The 15,857-nt window shown below is 40.7% G+C and overlaps 1 protein-coding gene across 1 annotated transcript; it reads left to right on the top strand.

The window, feature by feature from the left end:
• The first annotated feature begins 531 nt into the window (after positions 1-531).
• On the top strand, positions 532-5,264 carry LOC122796803 (G-protein coupled receptor 1-like). The gene has a single exon (XM_044065540.1). It carries the CDS (start codon positions 538-540, stop codon positions 1,624-1,626), a length of 1,089 nt encoding a protein of 362 aa, XP_043921475.1. The 5' UTR covers positions 532-537; the 3' UTR covers positions 1,627-5,264.
• The last annotated feature ends 10,593 nt before the right edge of the window (positions 5,265-15,857 follow it).

The following is a 15,857-nucleotide window of genomic DNA, read 5'->3' as shown; positions in this document are numbered from 1 at the left end:
ATTTATGACCTTCCCTTTGGTATCCCCCCCATGATTGCCCACTGAATCTGATGGCTATTCCTATCTATGGGCCATACCGCTCTGTAGGGAACACCTAGATGAATGTCCTTTCCTCTTGGATGAGCACACCCATCCCTTCCTCACTACCAGTCTGTCAAATGCTTGAGCCAGTAATTGAACCTTGGTCACCTGAGCTGCAGTTAGGGCTTTGTTCTTCTATACCACAGTGGTGGCCATTTTTTTAAACAGTTATGGAAGGGAAAGTTATATGTTGGCTTGTCATCTCTCTCAGGTAAGAATGTCAGCAGAAATTATGAGGAAATTTATGTTCATCTTAGACAGTGGAAAGTCTGGCTTATTTTAGAAATTAGATATATACTGCTAACAACTTTCCTTACCCCATTACACTAAAAAAAATGTTGAGAATGGGAATGGAGCCTCTCGAATGCTGGAATGTGAATAAAATTGCTGTTGTAGTGCTGAAACTGAAAAGTAAATATATATGTTATTATTTTACAGGTTACTGTTTATGAGCAAATGAATACAGAAGACATCCAGGGTGGCAGAGAAGTGTACGATTCTTATATGAATTACACTGTTCTGGATTATTCCCAGTCTACACTGCCATCAGTCCTTGCAGACTCTGAAGACTCCTTTGAAAATATGGCTAAAGTTGTGTCTGCCATCATGTACACCATTGCATTTGTCTGTGGTGTCACTGGCAATGCACTGGTCTTGTGGAACATTGGCTTCAAACTGAAGAAAACTGTGACCCTTATATACATTCTAAATCTGGCTTTATCAGACTTTATATTAACAGCACTATTACCCTTTTCTATCATTAACACTGCTTTGGACTATCACTGGCCATTTGGGACCTTCATGTGCAAGTTTTTGGACTTTGTTGCTCACCTGAACATGTTCGCAAATGTGTTTCTCCTCATGCTTGTCAGTTCTGATCGATACATTTCTATTGTGCACCCTGTATGGGCCCAAAATCACAGATCCCTTCAGAAGTCTATTCTAGTGTGTGTGCTGGTATGGTCAGTTGCCATTGCCTTCAGCATCCCTTTTGCTATTATCCGTGAAACACAAACCATTAATTTAGGATCTGACTTGATTGTCTGCTATTCAAAACCAGATAAAGGGCTTTTTGGTGATAACAGAAACAACAAAGTAACTGAAGCTTCTGTGAGATTTGTCATTGCATTTTTAATCCCTTTCATTACAATTGCCTTTTGCTATGGTGCTATTTTAGTCAAACTGAAACATAAATGGACTCGACCTTCCCGAAAGCCCTTCAAAGTCATTACAGCTGTCGTCATTGCGTTTTTCATTTGCTGGCTGCCCTACCACATTCTGAACATTATCAAAACATTTCCAGAATATTCAGATAGTGCATATACATTAAGTTTTCTTGCAAAAAGTCTGGCTTATTTCAACAGTTGTATAAACCCTATCCTGTTTATCATGGCTGGGCGAGGCCTTATTACGGAACTAGCAAAGAAAATGAAAGATGCCCTTCAAGGCCTTCTGCAGGAGGAAATGGGGAGAAGGCAAAGTAAGTCTGAAAAACAAAGTTCTACTACAGAAGAAGTAAGCTGTATAAAAACAGACAAGGCGTGAGAAGCCTACAGGCATTAATGTCATATTATGCATCTCAAAAGCTGGTTAACTGTTGAAGATTTGACCTAGCATTTCTACTGGAGTCATCAGTGAATTAAATGTAGTATTCTCCCACTAGATCCAGGGGCATAGTGGCATGTGTCATAAAGTTCGCCATATAATGAGCTAGGTACCATGAACAGTTTCACTACGTTTTTGTTCCACATTTCATTAATGTTATGTAGATGACATTGTGTGACAAGGTGCAAGGTATAACATTTTTGAAAGTATATATTTATAAAAACTGTAAATTAATTATGTTTTAGTGGAATTTTGTTAAAGTAGGATGTCTGGCCTGTGGAAAAGCTGAAGACATTTAGGAAAGGGGTTGATATACTCTGGAAATGTTATCTTATTTTATAACTAATAGAGTAATAACATGATTTTGCAGGGAAAATAAAATATTGCATCTTAGTAACATCACATGAATGTATCAAACATGTATTTTAGATATTAACAATCTTCGGATATTGTGAGAGAAAAATTGTAACAAATGTTCACATGACTGCAACCATTTCCTTAGCTAACAGTATAAATTCATGCATTGGTTACAATTTATATAGCCATGTTATTGCTCTTAAACTGATCTTAGCACAACATAATGGGTCTGTGTCGATGTTCTTAAACCTGGCCTCCCACCCTACTGGCACCACTATTCCGCAACCCTAAAGGGCTGTTGCAGACACCAAGTAGTTGTGAGCAATTTAAAACAGCATTGCAAAAGGCTACACCTCTCTGCTTTCTATGATGTGGGAGTGCTCCTGTCACTCCTGATCTGTAAATATATTACCTCCAAGGTCACACTATCTTTAAAGAGAGTACATTTATGTATGTCCGTTTTCTCTGAAGTGAAGTTATCTCAGAAGTGGTATAATTAGAGACTGTGGGGGGGGGGTTAAGGGACATAAGGAACATAGCCCCCCAAAGAAACAATTTATCTAACACATACCACAGAGGTACATCTGACAGTGGCATACTGATCTCTGGCATATTGACCATTATGTAGCAAAGCACTTCAAGTCAAAACAGGCCCGGCATACTTTATTAGGGGTCGTCCTATGGAGCTCAGCACAGCTAACTATTTTGCATTTACTTACCAAAAATGTATTGCCAATGTGAACTATACACAGATCTACATACAGTACATATCTGCATTTAAAAGGCAGGAAAGAATTGCAAAGATGATTACCAGCTTGGTCAAAAGTACAACTCCTGTATAAGGTTGCATTAACACAGGTGAGCTTGCAAAGATAAACTGAGTGTGCAGATATTTTGACTATCAGCATTGTCTAACACTACAGAATGTAATGAGGAGTCTATCTTAAATCTGTAACTGGCAAGGATAGAACTTAATTTGGAAGACAAACGGCAGTTAAAAAATCAATTACTCCAAACAAAAGCAAGACAGTATTATGGTATCAATACGGCTTATTCAAAAACAATTTGCATTTTTATGTTGTGTAACTAAGGCTTTGCAAAGCTACCCAAGTGTACTCCAACCTATAAAAGCATCATTATTGTACACTGACACAAGTCAAACATCTCTTTGTTATTTTTCTTATTCTGACATGAATATTTGCACCAACTGTCATTAGGTCTTATAAACCTGCACAAAAGAAATGCTTTGTGTTATTTATAGTTTTACAAGATGTTTATTTATTTAGTTATGTGAATAATTTCATCAGTTAGCCTATCCAGTTGAGACATAGAAATGGAGATGAAGTTTAGAACATTATCTGTTGCTAAATGGATCCATTAATAGTACTGATGAGTAAAGCAAGAGTCTGCACAGTCAATTGTTACTTTCAGTGAGAAATTCAAATGCCATTAAGCCATTTGGGACCTGCTGTGTTCTTTACAGTTACCTATTGGTAGGCCAGCCTGCTTGTAAGGACAGATTTGTTAATGTAGTGTCACTGGTGTTAATTGCATTTAATTTTCTAATTGTGCATTTCCAAATGCTGTAACTTATCTCGAAAAGTAGGTATTTTTTTCTGACTATTTTGAATATAGTAAACGGAGGGCCAAACAGCTCTGTCTTATTTTTCTCTTTATCTCAGCAGAGATTTCTATAACTCTGTGCTGATGGAGTACATGAAATAAGGGGCTAGTAACAGAGTAGCACACTTCAGTGAATGCAAGAAATCAGCTTAGAATACAGGAGAAATGTTCTTGTTTCTTTTTAAGTAAAATCATGGAAACTTTAATGCCCATGTAAACAACCATGACTGCAGTGAGGCAGGCACGTGTGGTTTCACAGCTTCTCTGAAGGCTGACACATAGCAGCAAGTCAAAACCCCCCCAGCACTGCAATCAAAAGAAAGCATTAATAGGCTAAGCTCAAGTCTTTTGCAGTTCTACTAGCAAACACCCCCTATCACAAAAGCAGGTGAGCTGCGAACCAAATCCCTCTGAGAAGTAATTGACTTGATCTTTGTCAGGCTCCACCCTTGTGCTTCTCCTCACTATTCTACAAGAGTAGATGACCAGTGATTTCTTTGGCTACTTGTATTTCACCTTGCTCCATGTTCCCTGATTTTTTGTGGTTGATTTTTAAGTTCACTTACCATGCATGTGTATGTGACTTACACTGTTGCAAGATGGAGACATGCTGGCAAAACCTCAGTTCGCAGTATAGAGCTGGGGGGTTGAGGACACGTTCGATCACACAGCTTATTAACTGTGACATTTGAGGAGGATCACAAAATTTGGCAGGAGTGGTTCCTGGAACATAATGCTACATACCTAACATATACTATGATAGGTGTTGGATTCACAGTAGGCCAGACTGCATCCATCCCTCAGGATGAGAAGTCTTCATTGGCTACTTACTGTCATCTCCCACACTGGCTCCTCCAATATCTGCTCTGCTACTCAGGCTCAGGTTGTTTAGGTCATTTTGGGTTGTATCCTTTTATACCATGGATCAGGCTCTTTATTTCTGTACTCTGAAAAGAAATTTCATAGTAGCCTTACTAAATGGTATTGTATGGTACTCAGAAACAACTATGGGGCTGTGAAATGTTTGCTGTTGCTAATGTAGAAGTGCAAACATCTAGTTCAAAGCTCCAGACTGCCGCAGATGCCATTTGCCTAATAGGATTGAATTCCAGTTGATATTAGTTAAAAAGCCCTGCTTGTGCTGCATTACTGGAACTGCTTATTTACTGAAAACTCTCAAGAAAGGTCTACATCTATTTATTTAATTTATTTATTTATAGTCTAACAATTTAGTAGGCACAATGCACAGGTAGTTATCTGTTTTCTGGTACAGGACAGAAAAATCCAGATAAAACAGTAAACATACTCCTGCATGTAACAAAAATCAACAGTCTATTGCATTAGTCAAGAAATACGCAGCAAACTGCACAGTCTAAACTTTATACATGAGAGCAGTTCACATTTCCATATGCAGGTTAGGTAGTTTCTGATTTTGCATGTGTCATGAAAAGCTCAGGCTTGATACATGTTACAAGTAAATATGTAAAATTGATAGTGTTTGAAATGTTGGCTGTAGTACAATCAATGCTCTAAGTTGTCTGTTTTTTATATCACAATGCTGTTCTGCTCTATAAAAAGAATAGTCTGTTATCTTAATAAATATTTATGAAACTGAGACTCCTGTGATATTCTTCTTCATTGCTCCCAGTGACTATGCAAAGATATTTTTGTTAAAAATAAAACTGCATACTAAGATTTTGAACCATACTTGGGGAGATGTAAAAAACTTCAGTGTATAGAGAGATGAGATGCCGCCTAAGTTTGAGAAGGTAAGGCCACCTTTGAGAGGCCATTGTGTGGCCAATGTGTTACCTGCACCGGTTGCCCAGCTATGGTGTGAACTCATAATCTGGGATGTATATGGTAAGTAAAGTGATGTCTTGTACTTAATCATACAGTCACAGAGGGTTGTATTGTATTTTCTCTTCTGCATTGTACAGTGTAATTGTCAGTGTACACTGTTTCTCCATATGCAAATGTTACTGCATGTGACTGTACAGGTGTCTTTGTGGTTGTAGTTCTGATAGCAAAGAAGGACATGAAAGTCTGGGTGGGAGAGTGTGGGGTGAAATACCAGCATTTTATCAAGCCTGCACATTAACCTCCAGCTCATGCCACATCAGCTTCACCAGTCCTGTCAGTGAGGAATCAAATAAGACTCAGAGGCCAAAAGCAGAAATGGACCACATGGTTGAAATAAACAGTGTGATCAATGTTTGTGGGCAACACAATTTATTATCCCTGTTTTTTGATAGTTCATGATGGCTGCCATTTGGGAGCATCCCATTGCAGAGGTTAGCCTTGACCCCATGTGTTGACAACTGAATGTTATGACATCCTTTTACTGGATGGTGGTGGTAAGCCAGGGAGAGGGCTGTAATCATAACATTGCACCAACAGTAGTGTCAGTGTAAAGACCTTATTTAACACCAAGGTTTTGTGAGGAAGGGAGGGTAGCAAAATTATTCAACTACGTATGATTTTCCCAAATATTTATGCCAGTACTACATATGAAACTGGCTTATTTCATATATAAACACTGTTGTTTTACCTGACATATTTCAGTGATATTAACTCTTTTACTACTAGATTTTAGATTATATGCTCATTTTCTTTTTTGCTACTGATTATTAATAGCTTATACATTTTCAAACTTTCTTTGGTTTTCTCTACTCTTGCTAACCCCAGAAGCTGGAGTTTCACAAACTACCAAATCAAATTATTGTCTCCAATATTTTCAAATATATAGTTTCCTCTGGAATCACCACAGAACAAACCTTAGAATCCCTGCAAAGTATAAAAATAATACTTCCATGGGGGCAGACAGCATATCAGCCTGAATTCTTATCAATGCTAAGCGTGAGCTAACTGTTCAGCTGTAAAATATAAATTGCTTGACCTCAGCCCATCCACAAGGTTAGTGCTGGAGAGCAGCCACTGTGACTCCCTAGAAAACAGCAGCCCATCTATAGACTTAGAGATGCGTAGGCCCATCAGCCTCACCAGCCCTGCATGGAAAGAGTAGAACTCATTTCAGCAGACAAAGGCACCCTAACTGATCTGCATCCTAATCAGGTCAGTTTTATGTAGGGCAGGTCCTGTCTCCTGAAACAAGCAATCTTCCTTGAAAAGGTTACAAAGGTTGTGGACAGCGGCCACTCAGTGCAAACTGCTTATCTTGACCTAGCCAAGGCTTTTGACACTATCCACTTTTTTAATTAGGATTGCAAACTGGAAATCCAATGGATCCCAACTTGTGAAACTGTTGTAACACTCTCAAAATAAAATTGTAACTAGTAGGGTACCACAGGGATCAGCATTGGGATCTCTCATGTTTGGTTTCTATTTTACAGACTTCCAGAACAACACCCCAGAGGTATGGTTGACCAAGTATGCTGGTCAAACAAAGTACTACTTTGATGAGCATTAAGGCTTGTCTTGATGATTAGATAGGTAGCCGCATATTTATAGCAAGATTATCATGTTCATTTTAATGTGCAGCCTTGTTCAGTTTGGGTGGTGAGTACTATTAAGTGCTTGAAAAGAGAGTCAGGTAGCTTTTAACGGTGCATATGGGTAGGCATCCTTTGGTCCTCATGATTATCTTGTCTAGTATTGTTCCTATGATCCTGCGCCCTCTGTGGGTGAGAGCGTAGGCAGCAAGCAAACACCCTAACGTAGCATGATCCCAAACTGGTACTTATAGGACCTTCAACTCCTCAGGATCACACTGGACAATGGGTTGGGTGAGTCATGAACAAGTTTGTGAAAGTGTATATGTGCTCCCAGTGAGGGCAGTAAAGATCCACATGTATGCAAAACATGACAGGTTGCAGTACTCCTGGAATATGCCAGGATCAGCTCTGCTATGAGCATATCCCACACCCTCCTCCTTGGGACAGGTTATCAAGCCTTCAGATCACTTCCAACCCCACCCAGCAGGCTCTCTGACTTCTAAACCATTTCCAATCATTTCCAGAATGACAACTAAAGTGTAGATAACTTTACTGTAAGTTATGACACTGAAAGTACTCTCAATGATGCAACCTATAAGAAAATCAGTTTATTCTAAAGTCACATTGTTGAAAGTAGCAAAGTGTTGAAAGCTGTCAGTAATACCAGAAATGTGAAACTCACCAGTGACAGCCAAATTCCAAATCAACTGAAGTACAATAAAAGTACTGTATGTCTTTCAGTCCCTGCAAATACCTTAGTTAATTATAGAGTCACTGTGTAATGAGGAGGGGCATAATCTTCAACGTAATGAAGTAAATGGACATGTCTGTACTATTATTATTTGAACATCACACTACATTTTATTATTCTGATTTCATTAAGCACCAGTAGTCTAATGGATGAGGCATTGTTCTTCTAAGCCAGGGATTGTGGGTTTGAGTCCCATCTGGGTTGGTATAATGTTGATACAAGTTGAGCATTTGAAATTAGGGGGTTGGTATAATAGTCATTATACAACAACCCCCCATTAATATTCCAAAATGTGCTCGCTGATTGGTCAGCGTGCACGTTGTAAATCAGACTTATACTAATGGAAAAAGGTCCGGTCGCCTGGACTTTTTCCATTAGTATGTCTTTTTTTACAGTAATGGAGAACGCAAGATCTGCTTTTTAGATACTGTCTCACTATGTTAAATGAGTTTAACATAGCGAGACAGCTTTAAAAAAAGTAACTGAGATCTTCCTTTCTCTGTTGCTTTTTTTAAAGCTGTCTCGCTATTTTAAATGGGTTTAACATACAGAGACAGCTTTAAAAAAAGCAACGGAGATTCTCTGTTTCTTTTTTAAAAGCTGTCTCACTATGTTAAACTCTTTTAACATAGACACTTTGTAAAAAGCAACGGAGATCTTGCTTTCTCCGTTGTTTTTGCTCACAGCTCTGCTGTACTGCGTAAGCATACGCATGTGCAGTACATCAGAACTGCCGCAGAATACCAGACAGCTGTGGAAGGGCAGCAAGGAAGCATTATACAATGCCATTATTTAAGAAAAGTAAGTATTTTTTTTTAAATAATGTCATTGTATAATAGCAATAATCCTCTTCTGGGTGTGGGTAATGCTGGATTTACCCACGGCTGTCTTTGTTTGGCCTCGTGACCAAACCACACCAACCGTGGGTAAATCCAGCATTCCCCACACCCAGGCATGGGTTATTGCTAAAATGTCTAATGTGTTTACCTCAAGGTACAGAGTTTTATTTTCACCTTTCTACAGATTGAGTGCCTATAAATTAAATGCATGAGCACTGTCTTTGTTATGCATTTGCTAATAAAAGCAGACAGATTTGATCATTCACACAACAGACCTCTTGAAATTCATTCACAAGTTCACAACAAAATGAAACTGGTCAACAAGATTAAAATGCATGCTTGCTTCTAGATATGTAGAGAAAGAACCATATAAAAAGAGTTGGAAAACGTCAATCAGAAGATGGATAATCCATTATAACTAATTTCAGTGCAGTTAGTGAAAGGGAACAAAATCAGAGAGTTCCCCAAACTACACAGAACACAGTAATAAAAATAAAAGGAGTAATGACAAAAAGAAACAAATACTTTAGAAAAGCACAAACTGTACTGCTTTACGTTGGCTCACTGTGCAAGCATCTCTCTCTCTATTTATCTATCTATATCAAAGCATGTGCAGTAAATTAGTAAGTCTGCTCCAAACTTGAAAATACATGAAACAAGAAAAATGTTTCTTCATAAAATTACATTATTTAAAAAGATGTTATTTATTTGTTGACCAATGTCATTTTATAATACGAGTAACTCACGTTGGCTGTGGGTTATTTACCTATGTCTAACCTTATCTGATCACTCTGTGCCTTTGTACTCAAACCTTGTTGCAAGCACTAAATAAGCTACAAATTACTACAGCACTTAACCTTCCTCATTACCTAGAGGAAAAAAAGTTTTTGTATTTACTTTCCTTACTTGCTTAGAGAAAAACAGCTCTTGTACTCACTTTCCTCACTTGTCTAGAGGAAAATATTTTTTTATTCAGGCATGTCCAAGGGGAAACTCCAAGTGTTCTCTCCTGTGTATCTCATGAATCTGGGCATCTTGGGGCAATGTAGCAATTGCTTCATGTACACAGACAATCCTCTCCTCCTACCACCCAACACTACAACCTGTGAGAGATGCACTTATCTAGCCAAACTGGAAGTAAAGCTCGCTCCATCCAAGACTGAACTTGACAGTCAAGAGGAGAAGGTAAACACTTGCACCACACCACACTCATCACATAGTCCCACTAAACCTACACCACCAAAATCTACACATAGAAACACAAAAACATTTACGGAGGGTCTCAATAATCTGCTCAAGCAAGAGACCTCCAAAGCAGAAACACAATCAACCTCCACCCCACAACACAACCCAAATGACACATAGCCCACACACTCAGTGTGCCACACAACCACAGCCCTTTAAGGCAAAACAACGTACCCAACACACTAGTCATAGGTGACTCTGTAGTCAGGCACACTGATGTCCCACTCACCAGGCTAAACAAGGAGAAGATTACTGTCAGCTGCCTGTTGGGTGCCAAGATCTACCACATAACCCATGCACTCAAGTCACTCCACAACAAGTACAAATATGACTCTGTCATTGTCCATGTTGGTGTGAATGACCTGAGACATACCTCCCTGGACTACATGAAAAGAGACTTGGAAGAGCTCTCTGATCTTGTAGCCCAGGCAGGTATGTCCCTAGCCCTGAGTAGCATCCTGTCTTTGCCCAGAATGATACCGCAATACAAGGACAAAATTATTGACTTCAATATTTGGCTAAGCTTCTGGTGTCATTCTAAGGGGATCCAGTATCTGTCTGCCTGGGACAACATGGTCGACAGACCATGATACTTTGCCAGAGATGGCCTGCACCTGTCACACCTGGGATTCTGGATACTGGCTAAGACTCTTGCTACCCCTATACTGCCTTTTGTAGGCAAGGTTCAAATGACAAATTCACCACTGTAAAAGGAATAGACAAGCAAAAACTAAGGATAATGCTACTCAATGCTAGAAGTCTAAATCTCAAAATGCACTCCTTCGAAGCACTCCTTAAAATGGAGAACATTGATATCTGTGCTGTGACTGAGACTTGGTTCAAAGCTCCAGAGTGCACCCCTGCATTACCAGGCTGTAACTCATACCACACTTTTCGGCCATCTAACCTGGACCAGAACACCAAAGACAGAGGTGTGTCCATATTCATTAAGGATATCCACACCCCCAGGCTAATTGCTCAGCATAATGCATCCAAGATTATCCAAGTGCAACTAACTCTGGGCAAAACTGCAATCCAAATTGTAACTTGCTACAGCTCCATCCCCCACCATGCCCCAGGATTTCCATTCCTCTATACTGGACAATATTAGGGTTCAACCAAACACCCTAATAATGGGCAATTTCAACTACCCCACCATTAACAGGGAAAACTACTCATGTACCAAATTCTTCACTCAACGCTTTCTAGAATTCATAAATTCCAGTGCCCTGGATCAACTTATCCACACCCCCACCAGGGGCAACAATATCCTAGACCTAGTCATTACCAACATGAGTTCCATTGGTTTATATCATAAGCTCAAAAGCTGATAACTCCGAAACACAAAACTCCAAACTGCAAACCTCAAAAATCAAAAACTTCGAACCGTAGAATGGAGATCATCATAGAGGGAAGATTTCCCTTTACTGCCCTATAGTGCAATCTCGGAGTTTGTGTATATAAGTAGTGAGGGATGGGGGGTGCAGGGGGACTTGCCCCCCTGCATAGAGCATTTTTTTTTTTGTTTTGGGTAATTACGAGCTTTTCTGGTGGATTTGATGTTGTCAGCTTTCAAGGTTTGAAGTTTGTGGTTTTGTGCTTCGGAGTTACACGAGTGCATGGATCGTGCTATCTCAAACAGAACCAAGACGCTGTCTTCCAAAAAAAAGGAAGCCAATCTGGTGGTCCCCTGCCATAAACAAACTCTACAACAGAAGGAAGAAACTGTTGCAAAAGAGTAAAATCCCATGAGTGGAGGACCTCCCTGGTCAGCCTCAGTAAGAAGCTAAGATCCCTTATAAGAATCACCACTGATTCTAAGGACAACCACAAAGCATGGCTATCTGCCCTAAGGCATTTATAAGCCTAGCCTAAAGTTTTGTTGCTTACGCCCCCTATATATGAAAAATACTGTGCCCATTAGTTTGTTGTGCCTCTGTCCAGCAGTGACACAGAGATTCAGGGTAAACCTAAACCACCCCCATCCACAGGTCCTGGTTGGACATGGCCTTGTATGTCAGGCACATGTCACCTCTAGAGCTGGAGTTTCTTCAATCTGGCAGCATATGAAACTTTTGGGTCTCTCCAATTGCTGCAGATGTCGGGTGAGATACATCCTGAATGGGGTCAGGCCAGTTTGCAGTCATCTGCATTGTAGAGCTATGTCAGGAATCTCAATGGCAACATCCAGATCTGCTCTGAGTTACAGCACAACGGCACGAAAATTACAGAACCAACTGATATTGCCAACATCTGGCAGATAGGTTCAGTGCTAACTTTACCCCCCTCTCACCCCCTAAAGGACCCATATCTATACAGGATGAATGCAGAGTCCCTGTAATCACATCTCTGCAGGTAAAAGCTGCACTCTCTAAAGCCAAAAACACAGCATTCATGGGACCGGGCAACATCCCAGGCTGCATTTTACATGAAATTCAGAACGAACTGGCTCCCCACATAAGCACCATGTTCAATCATAGTCTCACATCAGGTTTTGTGTCCACTGAATGACACACAGCAACAGTTATCCCACTCCACAAAGGGGTAGCCACCACTGATCCTGGGAACTTTCACCCTATTAGCCTGATGAGCCTGGTCTGTAAGGCCATGGAATGTTTTGTCATGGAACTCATAAACAAAGACATTGGTAACCTCCAAACTCTGGACCCCACCCAGTTCGGGTTTGTGAAAGGCAGATCATGCCTCCTGAACCTGATCGACTTCTTTGAGGCAGTCACCAAAGCTATAGACGAGGGTAAGATGGTTCACACAACCTATCTTGACCTCAGCAAGGCTTTCGACACCATCCCCCATTCTGGAATTATAGATAAACTCACTAAACTAGGTATGAATCCTTACGTCACAAGATGGGTTGCCAACTGGCTCACTGATAGAATCCACACTGTAAAAGTTGCAGACTCCAAATCTGACTTCAAACTAGTGACAAGTGGAATACCACAGGGTTCAGTCCTGGGACCACTCCTGTTTGGTATCTTCTTCTCTGACGTACAGGCTAACACAGAAGGCCTTTGGCTAATGAAGTTCACAGATGTCTGCAAACTAGGAGCCATAGTTGAGTCCCCAAATGATGTGGACATCCTACAGAAGGGCCTCACTGAGACAGATGCCTGGTGTAAGAGCCATGGCCTCAAGCTCAATGCCAAAAAGTGCATTGTCATCCCCTTTGGTAAAAACTCTGTACCCATGAGCTACCACATAGGTGGCAGTCTACTTAATGCTGAATGTGTGATAAGAGACCTTGGGACCCAGATGGACAGTAGTCTCTTCTTTGATGATCACATCGCCATAGTAGTCAGGAAGTCCTTCTACATGGCACACCTCATCACAAAAGGGTTCTCATCCAGGAAAAAAGAGGTCATTGCTCCCCTCTACTCAACACTCATTAGACCTATTATAGAGTACAACACCCCTTTTTGAATGTACCTCACAAGACATCTGCAGCAGCTGGAAAGGCCACAGAAGTACCTCACAAAGAGGATTACTGGCCTCAAACAGATGACCTACACTGACCGTCTCAAAAAACTCCAGCTTTACTCCATAGCTTATCACCTACTCCGAGGTGATCTCTGCCTAACATTCCTCTATGTCAAACCCAGAGCTGTTGGACATGCTGCACCTAAAGAAATCCCAATCTCTCCAAGCTACACATTCTAGGGACCTAAACCTTGTCACCACAATGAACAGGACATGCTGGAGGGATAGATTCCTGTCCTGGAGACTTCCCATACTCTGGAACAAGCTACCCATCTATGTCAAGCAAAGTTCCTCATTAGCACTCTTCAAGAAAAATCTTGATGAGTGGATGGGAAATAGGAAATACACCCCGGGGATCACTTCTGTGGATCTGCTCGACAGGGGCACAGGAAAATAACTTTCTTGGCTGGTGTAAGCCAGGGAACCTTGTTGGCTAGGCTTACTTAGGCCCTTGGGCTAATAGCCTAGTATCTACCTATGAACCTTATCAACCATGGGTAATTTCTGCATTACCCACAGCTAAACTTGAGTCACACATAAAAAAGCTTGTTAAAGATGTTAATAGCTATCCAAATAGTTATGGCTCAAATATCCACAGTAAATCCATTCTTCAAACATACCTTGGAAGCAGCCACACTTCTAGTGAGTGGTCTTCAAAAGCAGCATTTTCCAATGGGAGATTATCCACCTGATGGCAAAAAACTGTGTAGTCAACAATCCACTTAAAAAGCTTGTGCATCACATTTGAAATTAACCTTCCTCCCTGGGGCAAATAAAACAAACAACTTGTTCCAACTTACTGAACTCATGCACTCTGTTCCGGTAGAGCCTTAGTTGCTTGTTTACATACCACGCTAAGGAGTAGTTGCCAGAAAGGCTCAGGAAGGGCGCTGGCTTTGGCTTGCCCCTCCACAGTCTGCAGGGTGAAAAACACTGCATGTAGCTCCACATGATTTATGTGGAGTCCCCTTACCTGGAGGGACATTTCCCATGAACTGTGGAGGAGACATAAATACATTTCCATTGTGCCAGTGAAGCATCCCGGATAAGAACTTGTTATGGGTTTTGCTTAAGGATAGGAGGACAAACACTGGGACATTTGGGAATTGCAAATCTTGACAATGGAGGTATGATGCCACAAGAAGTTCCATGAGTGATCTGTGGCTCTGAGGCCGACAACTCACAGACCATGAAAAAGTTGGTCATCTCAGCTTATAATTCCAGAAGGCAAAGGAGGATTTGAGCTCAGACCCTTTGCTTTGAAACCCTGCTTCACCTGGGTTGCTAAGGGTTATGACCTTCTGAACTCTTTCTGTGCAAAGACATAACTTGTAATGAAGTGTGTCTAGTGTTTCCCAAATGAAAGTAGTCATCTGGGCTTGGTTTAGACAGGACATTTGCACCTTCATAGCGACGGTATGATCTGTATTTATAGGACCACCAAAGCTAGGGATTCTGCCTGAGAGTACCTTGATGGGGTCAGTAGAAGTCTCAAAGAGGTACTTTTCCTCCAGTGCTTCTGCCATTATGACAATGCTCTTTGTAGATAGTCTGGATGCAAAGGAGAGGCTAAACCGTAAAACGTAGTATAGAATGTAGTGCATGCCTAAGGCAAAATAATGAAGTATCATTTCAGGACCCTGGACAGTGATGTGCCAAAAGGCATCCGGCATGCCCAGCAACACCATCTCGGTGTCTGGCATCAGCAGTAATATGATCCCCAGAAAAACATTATCTTCAGTTTGATGTAGCACCTGTACTTATTGTTGCAGAGGTACAACATGGGACAGAAGTCTCCTATTCTCTTCAGAGCTAAGAAGAGCTGGGTATAAAACCCCTAGCCTCTTTAAGGAGGGCATTCAGTCTCTTAGCTCTTTTGACGAGTATAGGTCTGTCCTAAGAGCTCTGCAGAGGCGGCTTGGTCTTTGAGTGGACCTCTTTCTGTGGAAGGCCCTAACAATTCTAAGACATTACATCCCATGTTCCTAGTGAAAAATCTGTGGTTCTTTGTGAGTGAACTTAGAATGTAATCATGAATGTGATGGACTGACCAGTGTGGCTCCTCTCCTTGGAGAACTTATGGGTTTAGGAATTAAACCTGCCATTATTGTCTGGTGCATGATGCTATAGAATGTGTCAGCAGGAGGTGCTCAGAGCTGGAGCTGAAGACCAATAAGCAACTGATATGGAAGTTTAAGAGAGGAAATATTTTTATTATTTATCATTTATTATTATTTAACATTTGTTTGCCAGGATAGTCAGACTGGACAAGTGTCCGTTTTCAGCGGAGTCCTGGGGAGAAAAACTCCATAAGTTTACAGAGAGAAGAAAAATGTACAAAAGAGACATTACAGAGTAGTAACATACAGATTGTAGACTTTACAGCCTTTAGTATACAATAAGAGG

This window comes from Protopterus annectens, chromosome 1.part0 (genome assembly GCF_019279795.1).
Source record: "Protopterus annectens isolate FY-2018-M chromosome 1.part0, PAN1.0, whole genome shotgun sequence".
NCBI classification, from domain to species: domain Eukaryota; kingdom Metazoa; phylum Chordata; order Ceratodontiformes; family Protopteridae; genus Protopterus; species Protopterus annectens.
Note: the sequence above shows the minus strand (reverse complement) of the source record. Positions and strands in the feature narration are given on the sequence as shown.

Bases quoted from the DNA above. Each gene is read 5' to 3' on its own strand.
- LOC122796803 (XM_044065540.1), top strand. From the start codon at position 538: ATGAATACAGAAGACATCCAGGGTGGCAGAGAAGTGTACGATTCTTAT.